The 15,000-nt window shown below is 34.0% G+C and overlaps 2 protein-coding genes across 2 annotated transcripts in view; both read left to right on the plus strand.

Annotated features, from left to right (window-relative positions):
• The first annotated feature begins 524 nt into the window (after window positions 1–524).
• On the plus strand, window positions 525–7,917 carry LOC125602776 (photosystem II CP47 reaction center protein). The gene is made up of 2 exons (XM_048774203.1): window positions 525–6,290; window positions 7,071–7,917. Exon 1 carries the CDS (start codon window positions 3,801–3,803, stop codon window positions 5,325–5,327), a length of 1,527 nt encoding a protein of 508 aa, XP_048630160.1. The 5' UTR covers window positions 525–3,800; the 3' UTR covers window positions 5,328–6,290; window positions 7,071–7,917.
• A 1,217-nt stretch (window positions 7,918–9,134) lies between these two features.
• Window positions 9,135–15,000, plus strand: part of LOC125602775 (protein Ycf2-like) — a 12,470-nt gene continuing 6,604 nt past the window's right edge. The window contains exon 1 of the mRNA XM_048774202.1: window positions 9,135–15,000. This exon is cut by the window's right edge and continues 6,604 nt beyond it. The gene's annotated coding sequence lies outside the window, so the exon portion shown is untranslated.

The raw sequence follows: 15,000 nt of genomic DNA on the forward strand, positions 1-15,000 counted from the left end.
TTTTAGTTTTAGTTATTCTTTTCCCCTTTACTAGTCATTAATAACCAAACGAATTATTCCAATGTATAAATAAAAATTTCAATGGCTTTTGCTACTCTAACCTTCCCCACCACTATTTTTTGGCTAGGTATTTTTTCTTTGCTTTGAAGGATAATTGCCTTGGTACTTGATATAAAAAAAATAGAATAACTACAAAAAGTAGTAAATATAGAAATGGATAAAAATAGTGGGTTCCTTCGTTCGTTTCTATCTAACTATTAATTGTTACTTCACTTCTACCTTACTAAACTTAACAAAACTTATTCCAATGTATAAAAAAAAATTCCTTCTTTTACTTAACCTTCACCACTATTTTTGGCTAGGTATTTTCCTTTGCTTTGAAAGGATAAATCTTTGGCTCTATAAAATAGAATAACTACAAAAATAGTAAATAGAAATGGATAAATTTCCTTCGTTTCTATGGTTACTTCTAAAACGGTTTTCACCCTTTAAACATTAATCAATTTAACTTGTACAACACATTCTTTGGCTTTACCCCATTAATATTCCAGTAATAGATCTTTCACAATGAGATCCACTTTATACAGTAACGGTATTTTATTTTAAAATTGATTTGGTCATTTACCCTGTTAGTCCGTTTTTTCTTTCAAGAGTGGAATCTTTTTAATAAAAATGGGATTTCCCCCGCTTAATTGATAACCATTTGTTATCATTGGGGGTTTTCTAAAAAATGGAGTTGATTGGATTTGCACCAATGTAAACCATAAGTTTCAGACACAATAGAAGATATGAATGATCTATCTTTTTGAAATAATGAATCGAGTTCCTCCATTCTATTTTATTAACAGGTACTGATCCTTGATATTTCAAAAAGAATTTCCTTTTTGTGTTTCAGTCTATGATCTAAACGAGTCGCACATACACCCGAGTACATGTTCCTCGTCGCTGAGGGCATCCCCGAAGCGCTGGGGATTTTGTGACATTTCGGATTGGCTGTCTTGTATTTCTAATAAGTTGTTTAATGGTTGGCATACGGAATCATATAAATAATGGGCTGGTTTAGATGGGTTCTAACCGGCTAATTCTGAATTACTTCTCTTCAAGATTCTCTTCAATATAAAAAAAATATATTGAAGAGAATATGAAACTAAACCTTTAATCTAAAAAGATATAAAATTAGCAGTGGTAGATTTGCATGAAATCGCTCCTATTTTTATTGAACCGCTACAAGATCAACAATGCCATGAGCTTGGGCTTCTGTTGCTGACATAAAAACATCCCTTTCCATGTCTTCGGATACAACCCATATAGGTTTGCCCGTTCTTTGTACATAAACCCTTGTGATGGTTTCGCGAAGTTTTAGTAGTTCTTCCGCTTCCAAGATAACTTCTCCCGTTTGTGCCTCATAAAACGAACTAGCGGGTTGATGGATCATTACCCTGATGATATAATAGAAAAGCTTTTTCTATTTCGCAGAATGAGGCGAGATAACCAAAAAAACAGAGAAATTTGAATAACCGTACAGGCTTTTTTTGTGCGTTGCATACGGCTCTAGAATGGAATTTACGTTTTTGACCTTTCCTTTCGGCGAAAGAAAACAAAATATAGGTTCTATTATACGCGGATCCATAAATGATCCAATTACCATCCTTCTTTTTTGTTTTGTAGGAGTTAAAAAAATACTATGATGGTTCCGTTGCTTTATATATCATTTTTTTGATCCGTCTATGATTCAGCAATCCCAAAGTGTCTTTTTTTTTGTTTTTGTAAATAAGCTTCCGGTGTGAAAACAAAGTTTGTGACGCTGGGATGTGCCCGAATAGGGAAGATATCATTTTAAATACCCCTTTCTTATCCCATACTACTCTTTCAATATATAATCTAATTTTTTTAATCTAAAAAATTTCATATCGAATTCGAAGTGCCATGCTATTATTACTTAACTAATTCATATTTCCGAGGGCGAAGGCATAGTATTTTTTCTCTAAAATAAAAAAACTCATTGGCGCCAAGCGTGAGGGAATGCTATACGTTTGGTAATTTCTCCTCCGACTAGGATAAAGGATGCTATTGAAGCGGCCAATCCCATGCATATTGTCTGTACATCGGGTCGCACAAATTGCATAGTATCATAAATAGCCATTCCAGATATTACCCATCCACCAGGAGAGTTTATAAACAAATAAAGATCTTTGGTATCCTTTTCTATACTGAGATATATCATAAGACTAATAAGTTGATTCGAGATTTCGGTATCAACCTCTTGGCCTAAAAAAAACAATCTTTCTCGATAAAGTCGGTTGATTAGGATAAAATTTTATTCCTTAGGAGCCGTACAGGCACCTTTTGATGCATACGGTTCAACAAAAATTGTTAAAAAATCAATGTGTCGATTCCAACCCCCCCTTTTTTTTCAGAGAAGGCTTTTCTTTCTAACTTAATAAGGGAAGGGCTTGCTTCCCTTTTAAAAGTAAAAGAAAAAATAAATAAGTTTTGGCCCCTTTTATTTATTAGATATTATAATCCTAATAATAAAATAATAAAACGATTGATTAGGCCTGTCAGACTAACTTGATTCATTGATATTTTTTTTTCATCGAGATTCAGTTGAAATGGGGATGGTTTTTTCTTGTTCCTGAATGGGCTTCTTCCTTTTTTTATTCCGTTTTTTTAGGTTTATGCTCTACTCCGAGTAAAAGGAAAAATTTGCCCGATTTTGATTTGCACATATAGGACAAATGAACCAAATACCGCGTCTTTTTTTTTTTTACTACTCCTTCTTTTTTTTTCAATTCATTTCTTTCACATGTCTTCTGTCAAATAGTCAATAAATTTTTAATTATATTATTTTATTTGATCAACAGTTTTAGATCACCCTGTTTCAATTTTTTGTATTTTTTTTATTTTTTAATAGAATTTTTATCATAATTTTGATATCATATTCATATCATATTAAGTAGTAATTATAAAAATATTATATATTAATTATCAATTGGATTTTTGCTAAACGGAGCCTGGATACTTAATTTTATTAGTCCGATCACGTAAACCATAAAAAATTTTTGATAATCTAATATCAATCTAAATACTCCCTGCATTTAATTCTAATTTATTTTTTGCGCTTCGCGTTACAAATTTTTGATAATTCAATCAATCTTTTTGAGCGAAACAGAGGATATCTCGATCGAGGGAGAAAATGGGGAAATCCCATATAGCCCAATATATCTGACAAGTCGCACTATATGTCAACCCAAGATGTATCTCCTTCTCCAGGACTTCGAAAAGGTACTTTTGGAACGCCAATAGGCATGAAATGAAAAAAAAAGAGAATGAAGTTCTCTATTTCACTTTGATGTGGAAACGTAAGACTGGGGTTTCATTTTTTTTTATCATATTATCCTTTTTTCCTACTTTATTAATATTAATCATATTTAAATTAATCATATTTAATACAGAAGTTGAATAAGCTAAAATAAAATATAAAATAAAAGTAAAGTAAGAGAGAATGAATAAAAATTAAAGGAAACTTTTTACGAACGGGCTTCTGAACAACAATAGCTATCTTGGTTCATATAACATAGGATTCACCCCCATTGCGTATTGGTACTTATCGGATATAGAATAGATCCGCTTCCCTTTTTTCCTATGAATCGAATTGTTCCATTATTACTAACAGAATAGAACAAATATTAATCCTTTCTCCGAAATAATTACCTAAAAAGGGGGGGTCCGTAACATAGTTTTTTCCAATGCAATAAAGTTACATAGTGTCTATTTTTCATTGATAAAGGGGTATTTCCATGGGTTTGCCTTGGTATCGTGTTCATACTGTTGTATTGAATGATCCCGGTCGTTTGCTTTCGGTTCATATAATGCATACTGCTCTGGTTGCTGGTTGGGCCGGTTCCATGGCTCTATATGAATTAGCTGTTTTTGATCCCTCCGACCCTGTTCTTGATCCAATGTGGAGACAAGGTATGTTCGTTATACCTTTCATGACTCGTTTAGGAATAACCAATTCATGGGGCGGTTGGAATATTACAGGAGGGACTATAACGAATCCGGGTCTTTGGAGTTACGAAGGGGTAGCCGCAGCACATATCGTGTTTTCTGGCTTGTGCTTCTTGGCAGCTATTTGGCATTGGGTATATTGGGATCTAGAAATTTTTTGTGATGAACGTACAGGAAAACCTTCTTTGGATTTGCCCAAGATTTTTGGAATTCATTTATTTCTTTCAGGAGTGGCTTGCTTTGGTTTTGGCGCATTTCATGTAACAGGATTATATGGTCCTGGAATATGGGTATCCGACCCTTATGGACTAACCGGAAAGGTCCAACCCGTAAATCCGGCGTGGGGCGTGGAGGGTTTTGACCCTTTTGTTCCGGGAGGAATAGCCTCTCATCATATTGCAGCAGGGACGTTGGGTATATTAGCGGGCTTATTCCATCTTAGTGTTCGTCCGCCTCAACGTCTATACAAAGGATTACGTATGGGAAATATTGAAACCGTCCTTTCCAGTAGTATTGCTGCTGTCTTTTTTGCAGCTTTTATTGTTGCTGGAACTATGTGGTATGGTTCTGCAACTACTCCCATCGAATTATTTGGTCCTACTCGTTATCAATGGGATCAGGGATACTTTCAACAAGAAATATATCGAAGAGTTAGTGCCGGACTAGCTGAAAATCAAAGTGTATCAGAAGCTTGGTCTAAAATTCCTGAAAAATTAGCTTTTTATGATTATATTGGTAATAATCCAGCAAAAGGGGGATTATTCCGAGCGGGTTCAATGGACAATGGGGATGGAATAGCTGTTGGATGGTTAGGACACCCCGTCTTTAGAAATAAAGAAGGGCGTGAACTTTTTGTACGCCGTATGCCTACTTTTTTTGAAACATTTCCGGTTGTTTTGGTAGACGGAGACGGAATTGTTAGAGCCGACGTCCCGTTTAGAAGGGCAGAATCTAAATATAGTGTCGAACAAGTAGGTGTAACTGTTGAGTTTTATGGTGGTGAACTCAATGGAGTAAGTTATAGTGATCCCGCAACTGTGAAAAAATATGCTAGACGGGCTCAATTGGGTGAGATTTTTGAATTAGATCGTGCTACTTTGAAATCCGATGGTGTTTTTCGTAGCAGTCCAAGAGGTTGGTTTACTTTTGGGCATGCTTCGTTTGCTCTACTTTTCTTCTTTGGACACATTTGGCATGGTTCTAGAACCCTCTTCAGAGATGTTTTTGCTGGTATTGATCCAGATTTGGATGCTCAGGTGGAATTTGGGGCATTCCAAAAACTTGGAGATCCAACTACAAAAAGACAAGCAGTCTGATGCAACATTGCTTTTTTCTTTTAGTTTCTGTTTGCGATTTTTTTGATTTCATTTAATAGGTAGGGTACTGTAGGAATCTTGATTTAAATCGCTGCCGTTTCTTTGACTCTTTTTTGTTCTTTATCCGGAGGTATACTCCTTCAGTAAACATAAACAAAACAGGTATGAAAGCTATAATTGTAAACCACGATCAAATTTATGGAAGCATTGGTTTATACATTTCTCTTAGTATCGACTTTAGGGATCATTTTTTTCGCTATTTTTTTTCGGGAACCGCCTACAATTTCAACTAAAAAATGAAATAATTTTTCATTCTCTTCATTGACGTAATCAGCCTCCAACTATTTGGAGGCTGATTACGTCAACTAGTCCCCGTGTTCCTCGAATGGATCTCTTAGTTGTTGAGAGGGTTGCCCAAAGGCAGTATATAGAGCATACCCAGTAAAACTTACAAGTAACCCAGATATAAAGATGGCGACTAGAGTTGCTGTTTCCATTATTATATAATTGAAAGACCACAATGGATCTATGCTAAGATCGTTTATTTACAACGGAATGGTATACAAAGTCAACAGATCGTAATGAATACAAAATAAGATTTATGGCTACACAAACTGTTGAAGATAGTTCTAGATCTGGTCCAAGAAGCACTACTGTAGGGAAGTTATTGAAACCGTTGAATTCTGAATATGGTAAAGTAGCTCCTGGATGGGGAACGACCCCTTTGATGGGTGTTGCAATGGCACTATTTGCGGTATTCCTATCTATTATTTTGGAGATTTATAATTCCTCTGTTCTACTGGATGGAATTTCAATGAATTAGACTGAGAAGAATCTTGAAGTGCTAGCTTTTTGTTCGATACAAAAAAGTAAAGTATGTAGGTCTAAAATTTTGCACCTATTCTCCTTTGGTAGTTCGACCGCGAAATTTTTTTCTGCATTGTATATTTCCGGAATATGAGTGTGTGACTTGTTAGAATTGACCCTATGGATAGTACAGAGAAGGGGGTCTGTCATCTTTATCAAGATGGTTTTATTTCGTCGGATATTCATTCGAGTATCTGGAGCACGAAATAGATCAAATAGATCACAAAGTTTTCGAACTATGATTCATACTTAATACTTAGACCTCGTAGCCGGACTTCTTTCCGTTCTATCTTATAAATTTTCATAAATCAATTTTTTTCTGCTTTTAAACTCTTATTTAGATCAAAGGACAAACGCTTCTTTGTATTTTATGTTTTTAATCATTATAGCTCTTTTTTTTTTTATTGAATAAGTGATGATCCAATGGTTCTCACTCAGTGAACTTTGGACTTTGAAGGTTTCATTGAATTATCGTGGTTTTCGTATGAATCTGAGGTTTCAATTAATAAGTAGGGTCTTAACAAGAAAATTCCTATCAATAATAAAGAAAACAAGAAGAAATCCGTATTCCCATTCCATACAAATACCAACTAAAAAAGACAATAACGGTAGGTAATCTAGAAGATTCAAGAGGCCTGTAACGATCAACACAACATAAAGACGTATGAGCTGACTTGAGTTTTTGGCATTTAACCACAAAGAAGAGCTTTCGCATTTTGACTCTTAAATAATATTGAATGAGAGAGAAGTTTAAAACTTTATATTCCATATCCGTTTCAATCAGTATTTGGGTCTTTTTTTTGTTTGAGCTGTACGAGATGAAATTCTCATATACAGTTCTTGGAGGGGGAGGAACCTTGGTTTACCTATCTCAATAAAGTTTATGATTGGTTCGAAGAACGTCTTGAGATTCAAGCGATTGCAGACGATATAACTAGTAAATATGTTCCTCCGCATGTCAACATATTTTATTGTCTAGGAGGAATTACCCTTACTTGTTTTTTAGTACAAGTAGCTACGGGATTTGCTATGACTTTTTATTACCGTCCAACTGTTACTGAGGCTTTTGCTTCTGTTCAATATATAATGACTGAAGCTAACTTTGGTTGGTTAATCCGATCAGTTCATCGATGGTCGGCAAGTATGATGGTCCTAATGATGATCCTGCACGTATTTCGTGTATACCTCACCGGTGGTTTTAAAAAACCTCGCGAATTAACTTGGGTTACTGGTGTGGTTCTGGGTGTATTGACCGCATCTTTTGGTGTAACAGGTTATTCTTTACCTTGGGATCAAATTGGCTATTGGGCAGTCAAAATTGTAACAGGTGTACCTGACGCTATTCCGGTAATAGGATCGCCTCTTGTAGAATTATTACGCGGAAGTGCTAGTGTTGGACAATCCACTTTGACTCGTTTTTATAGTTTACACACTTTTGTATTACCTCTTCTTACGGCTGTATTTATGTTAATGCATTTCTTAATGATACGTAAGCAAGGTATTTCTGGTCCCTTATAAATAATATAGATTCTAGATATTTTTAATTACTAATTTATCTTATTACTTGGTGAAGGAACAATCGTATTTTATTGCTATAAATATGGATTATTAAAAAAATAAGACATGTATTTGGATATTTCCCTTCAACTCCACAATATTGTATTATTTTTTTGACATAAAAAGTTGAAGGGAATTCTATGAAGAGAAAATGGATTATGGGAGTGTGTGACTTGAACTATTGATCGGGCCGTGCAGAAATATGACTTTATCTGCTACATTGGAATTCACAACCAAATGTGTCTTTGTTCCAACCACTGTGTAAGCCCCATACAGGGGATAGGCTGGTTCACTTGAAGAGAATCTTTTCTATGATCATAATACCCGACGATGTCGTGGATGAGTGGGCTCCGTAAAATCCAAAAATCCAGGAGATTAAGGGATGGAACATAATCAGGATTATGTTTTTAGCTATTTTTTACTAAAAAAGAGCTAAAAAAATAAAAAATTAATAGTATGTAAATGCATTCATTTCCTCTGCATCGACTCGATTTCTGATACTATCGGAGTGAATACAGGATCTAATGAAGAGTAGAGGGTAGACTTCATTAGTAACAAGTAAATCCTTTGTATTTGAAAAATCTCGATATAATTTTTGAGATTAAGGATTAATTGATAAGGTATGAGACGATCCAGAAAGCACTTAATCATGATCAACTTTTAAGCTTACGTGGGTGTTGAGCATTTACCTGTAAGAATGGAATTTATGGTAATCTTTAGTTGCAATAACTTTGGAATCGGATAATTCTTTTTTTACATATTAAATACTTGTGGATAACATATATATTTTTTGTATGTATTAATTTAGTTTGGTTAATTCTTGCTCGAGCCGGATGATGAAAAATTATCATGTCCGGTTCCCTCGGGGGATGGATCCATAAGAATTCACCTATCCCAATAACAAAAAAACCAGATTTGAATGATCCTGTATTACGAGCTAAATTAGCTAAAGGTATGGGTCATAATTATTACGGAGAGCCCGCATGGCCCAATGATCTTTTATATATTTTTCCAGTAGTCATTCTTGGTACCATTGCCTGTAACGTAGGCTTAGCGGTTTTAGAACCATCAATGATTGGTGAACCTGCGGATCCTTTTGCAACTCCTTTGGAAATATTACCTGAATGGTATTTCTTTCCTGTATTTCAAATACTTCGTACAGTGCCTAACAAATTATTGGGTGTTCTTTTAATGGCTTCAGTACCGGCGGGATTATTAACCGTACCCTTTTTGGAAAATGTTAATAAGTTCCAAAATCCATTTCGTCGTCCAGTCGCGACAACCGTCTTTTTGATTGGCACCGTGGTGGCCCTGTGGTTAGGTATTGGAGCAACATTACCAATTGATAAATCTCTAACTTTAGGTCTTTTTTAATTAAATTTATTCAATTGTAAAATAAAAGGCGTGGGTATCTAGGGAGTAGTCATTTCAAAATGAATTCTCCCTAGATACATATCTAAATTAATTTTATTAAGTAAAATAGGTTTGACTGGAAAATCGAAATTACGTTGAAGGTTTAAAATCCATTTCAATTTTAAATTGACTTTTTAGTCAAATTTTTTTTAATGCTTTTTTTATTTTTTTTCTAAAATGTCTAATATCTTTTTTACATCTTCTATGTGAAAATGTTCCATTTTGATAAGGTCTTCTTGACTGTTATTCAAAAGATCCAATAATGTATGTATATTGGACTTTTTGAGACAATTATAGATTCTGGGAGGCAATTCTAATTGGTCAATAAAAATATATTGAAACGCTAGTTCTTTTTTTTTTTTCTTAGGTTAACTAATCTATTATGAAAAGGAAAAAGGGGTAAAGTAACTTGATGTTGATTGTTCTCTAAATAGAACGTTTCTTCTTCTACATGTAGAAAAGGAATAAATAAATTAATCAAATTCCGGGAGGCTTCATGAAGTGCTTCTTTAGGAGTTAAACTTCCATTTGTCCATATTTCTAGAAAAAGAATCTCTTGTTTTTCATTCCCATTCCCATAAGAATGAATACTATGATTCGCATTTTGAACAGGCATGAATACAGCATCTATAGGATAACTTCGGTCTTCAAAGTTATTTGACATTTTTAAACTATATCCGCGATTCCTCTCGATTTTTAATCCAATACACAAATTTATTGGTTCCGTTAAGGTAGCTATATGCTGTGTATTATCAACGATTTCCACAGAGGGCGGTAAAACTATGTCTCGAGCAGTTATATATCCGGGACCTTGGACACAAATAAGCGCGTTGCGCGTTCCATATAGATTACTTTTTAATACAATCTCGTTCAAATTCATTAAAATTTCATGTACTGATTCTTGAATACCGACTATGTTAGAATAGTCATGTGGTATGTTCTCAGATTTTGCACGTGTAATACATGTTCCTTCTATTTCGCCAAGTAAAGCTCTTCGCATCGCAATGCCTATTGTGTCGGCTTGACCTTTCATAAGTGGAGACAGAATAAAGCGTCCATAATAAAGACGCTTACTGTCTCTTCTTGATTCAACACACTTCCACTGTAGTGTCCGAGTAGATACTTTGACTTTCTCTCGAACCATAGTAATTTTATTTGATCAGATCATTGAATCATTTATTTCTCTTGAAACCCTTTCAGCCTTTATTTAGTTCTATACACGTCGTTTTTTAGGGGGTCTACAACCATTATGTGGCATAGGGGTTACATCTCGTACGAAACTTAAAAGTATACCGCTTCTACGAATAGCTCGTAATGCTGCATCTCTTCCTAGTCCAGGGCCTTTTATCCTTACTTCAGCTCGTTGCATACCTTGATCCACTACTGCTCGAATAGCATTTCCTGCTGCGGTTTGAGCAGCAAAAGGTGTTCCTCTTCTTGTACCCCTGAATCCACAAGTACCCGCGGAGGACCAAGAAATCACCCGACCCCGTACATCTGTAACGGTCACAATGGTATTGTTGAAACTTGCTTGAACATGAATAACTCCCTTTGGTATTCTACGTACATTTTTACGTGAACCACTACGGGTATTTTTACGTGAACCAATTCTTAATATAGGTTTTGCCATATTTTTTCATTTCACAAGAAATATATGGATATATCCATTTCATGTCAAAACGGACCTTTTTTTTACTAGCTCCTTGGAAGTGCCTTTTCCTTTAGTAAGATTATCCTTGTCTTTGTTTATGCCTCGGGTTGGAACAAATTACTATAATTCGTCCCCTCCTACGGATTAGCCGACACTTTTCACAAATTTTACGAACGGAAGCCCTTATTTTCATAGTTGTTATTCCTTAATTCTCTTAATATACTTATTGTTGGACGAAAAAAAGGTTTCTTGATATTTTTGAATCTTGAATTGTATCTTCGTGAAAGGAATGTTGAATTTCAAAAAACCACTGACTTATTTGAATCCTTGTTATGGAGTCTAGAAAGTGGCTGTTCCCCGATTAACTTAATACCTAAGAACTTACTAAAATTTTTACCCCCCTTTTTCTCCTATAGGTATACCTATACAAAAATATGTCGAATCCTTTCAGAAGCATGACCTAAAATAAAAAAATCTTTAGTATCTAAACAAAATCGAACCATACCGTTCGGAAGTGATTCATAAAGAAAACTTTCATTAATTCATTTTTTTCTTTAATTTCATTCGGGGTAAAAAATTCTAAACTTTTTTAGCAGGGGTGGTATTACACAACCCCCCCCCCTTTTTTTTCACAAATGCTAAGTTCCGGATATCCAATTTTGATATTAGAAGGATTACCATATATAACACAAAATTTCTCCGCCGATTCTTTTTAGTCGAGCTTCTCGATCTGTCATTATACCTTGAGAAGTTGAAAGGATTACAATTCCTATTCCGCCTAAAATTCGTGGAATTCGTTGAGAGTTAGAATAGATTCGTAGACCCGGTCGGCTTATTCTCTTTAAATTTAAAATCGTTTTATAGGATTCTTTCTTATTTCGTCTATGTCTTAGGGTTAAAATCAAAAAATATTGATTGTTTTCGCGATGTTTCCTTACGTTTTCGATAAAACCCTCTCGTAAAAGTATTTTAACAATGCTTTCGGTGATGTTAGTCGATCCTATCCGAACTGTTCCTTTTCTATTCATGTCAGCATTTCGTATAGAGGTTATTATATCAGCAATAGTGTCTTTCCCCATGATAAGTTAAAATTCCTTAATTGTTCTATAATTTTGATATAATCAACATGTTATTTTTCTTTTATTTATATAAAAATAGAGACGAATTATATATTAATATATGAATTCAATTATTAATATATAAAATTATTAAGGGTATATGCGTGATACACAATCTATTAATTATAATTAATTTGATTTCAATACCATTTTTTTAATCCTATCCTATATTAACTATCGATATTTAGGTCTTATAATACTTCAGGAGCTAATGAAACTATTTTAGTAAAGTTTAATTGTCTCAATTCCCGTGGGATCGCCCCAAAAACGCGAGTTCCTTTTGGATTTCCTTCTTGATCAATGACAACTGCGGCATTGTCGTCATATCGTATTATCGTCCCATTCTTACGTTTGAGTTCTTTACAAGTACGTACAATTACAGCTCTGACCACTTCTGATCTTTCTAGAGTAGTATTTGGGATTGCTTCCTTGATTACAGCAACAATAACGTCACCAATATGAGCATAGCGGCGATTACTAGCTCCTATTATTCGAATACACATCAATTTTCGAGCCCCGCTGTTGTCTGCTACATTCAAATAGGTTTGTGGTTGAATCATATTTTTGTATCTCTTCTTTTAGTGCAAAGGACGAAGTAAAAAAAATATTGTTTGTCAAAAAAAACTTAGAATCTTTTTATCCTTAAATGTTATTTAGCTTTTTCATTCTATATTCCTATTCAGAAATAATGAATTGGGTTTTTATAGGCATTTTTGATGCCGCGATTGAAATAGCTTTTCTGGCTATATTTTCTGGTACACCACCCATTTCATAAAGGATTTTACCTGGTTTAACCACAGCTACCCAGTACTCTGGGGATCCTTTCCCAGAACCCATACGCGTTTCCGCGGGTCTTACTGTAACTGGCTTGTCTGGAAATATACGTACCCAAATTTTTCCACCACGTCGTATATTTCGTGTCATTGCTCGTCGCCCTGCTTCTATTTGTCTAGATGTAATCCAAGCGGGTTCAAGTGTTTGAAGAGCATATCTGCCAAAACAAATACGATTCCCACGAGAGGATATTCCTTTTAGTCTTCCTCGATGTTGTTTACGAAATTTGGTTCTTTTTGGGTTATAGTTGATGGGTTTTTTCTAAATGAGAAATTCCATCTCTACTGCAGAACTGGACGTGAGAGTTTCTTCTCATCCAGCTCCTCGCGAATAAAAGGATTAATTAAGATATAGATGTAGTTAATGATTAATCCTATTAATCATGGTATTTTTTTTTTATTTCATCTTATCTCTTCTAAATTTGTGTATGTCTTTTTTGAAATAGAATCAAAGATCAATTTTATTTCGATTTATTTAAAAATAACGTAATATCATCATTACAAATGTAATTTTTATTAGAGTTAGAATATTATAACAAATCCTTATTTTTTTTTCATTGTTTTTTTCATCTTTTATTACTGTTTTTATTTGAAAAAAAAAAACCAATTTTTCGCCGGCGAATATTTACTCTTTCAATATCTATTTAAGTTTGCTGTTTATCCCCCGAGGTCTCAGAATCAAAATCAGAATAGATAATAAAGTTTCTGGTTTATTCCGCCATCCTGTCCAATGAATTACTAAGATTTCTTGTTCACTAGAATCCTATATATTCATGGGTTCCGTCGTTCCCATCGCTTCTTGATTAATCATTAGGCCTGAATTCTACAATGGAGCTTTTACATGAAATTTTGAATTTCTTTTTTTTTTGAGGCAATTTTCTCAGTTTTGATTGTCTCAAGGCTCTTAATTTTTTGTTTTCGGAACAGATTTATCTAATTATTATTATTTATCTAATTATTATGAATGAATCTGTATTGATGCTTTATTACATTGCTTTTCTTACAGTGACCTCATAGATTTTCCAAATTGGAATCATATATCATTAATATTCAATTTTTTCGCTCTTTCTTTCATCCTTCCATTTATCCGCATACTTTTTGATTACCTTTCATAACTTAATAATCATCTTTCTTTATTCTTTTTTTTTAGTCAGTTGCTCCAATGATATGATCAGCCTATCATATCTTGACTAATTTTTTGGATCCAGATAATGCGAAGCAATGAGTTGCTTAGGTTATTTATTAATGCTGTAGTTATTAGTTGGTAAGTTCTTTTTTTTTTTTATCGTAATCTAACCCTAAACCAACGAGTCACACACTAAGCATAGCAATTATATCAAAGGAGTTTTGATGGAAATGTTTATTCAACCTTATAGAATTGCTTATTTTTTTTTCTTAAACATAAAAAAGAAGACTACAAGTTTTTATTTTTATTTCTTTATAGTGTTATACTACATAGTTTTCGTTTTTTATCATTGGATAAAATGTAAAGACAAATAAAGTTTTTTTATTCTTCGTCTACGAATATCCAAATTTTTATTCCTAAAACCCCATAAATAGTTCGAACTGTATAGGAACAATAATCAATTTTAGCTTCAATTGTTTGTAAAGGAACTCTGCCTTCTCTGATCCATTCAACACGTGCAATTTCTTTTCCGTCGATACGTCCTGCAATTTGTACTTGAATTCCTTTTGTATTCGCCTGTTCAGTTAATTCAATAGCTTTTTTCATTGCTTTTCGAAAAGAAACGCGATTTTTTAATTGGCCAGCTATAAATTCTGCAAGAATATTAGGATGCCCATACGGATTGGAAATTCGGGTAATAGCAATGTTGAGTTTTCTATTGACACAATTAAGTTCTTTTTGAACATTCATCTGTAATTCTTCGATTCTTCGGGGTTTATCTTCAATTAATAATTTAGGAAATCCCATATAGATTATGATCTGAATGAGATCGATTCTTTTTTGAATTTCGATACGTGCAATTCCCTCCATACCAGAGGATATTCTTATATTTTTTTGGACATAATTTTTAATACAGTCTCGTATTTTTTTATCTTCTTCTAAACCTTCAGAATACTTTTTTGGTTGTGCAAACCAAATAGAATGATGACTTTGGGTTGTACCAAGTCTGAAACCAAGTGGATTTATTTTTTGTCCCATGGGCCTCCACTACTATATGTATCGTAACATGTTAGATTTATGTTTTCATTGCTGCATCCAGGTTTTTTTA

This window comes from Brassica napus, unplaced genomic scaffold, assembly GCF_020379485.1.
Source record: "Brassica napus cultivar Da-Ae unplaced genomic scaffold, Da-Ae ScsIHWf_2976;HRSCAF=3762, whole genome shotgun sequence".
In the NCBI taxonomy this organism is placed as follows: domain Eukaryota; kingdom Viridiplantae; phylum Streptophyta; class Magnoliopsida; order Brassicales; family Brassicaceae; genus Brassica; species Brassica napus.

Coding starts and splice junctions, on each gene's coding strand:
- LOC125602776 (XM_048774203.1), top strand. CDS start 3,801: ATGGGTTTGCCTTGGTATCGTGTTCATACTGTTGTATTGAATGATCCC.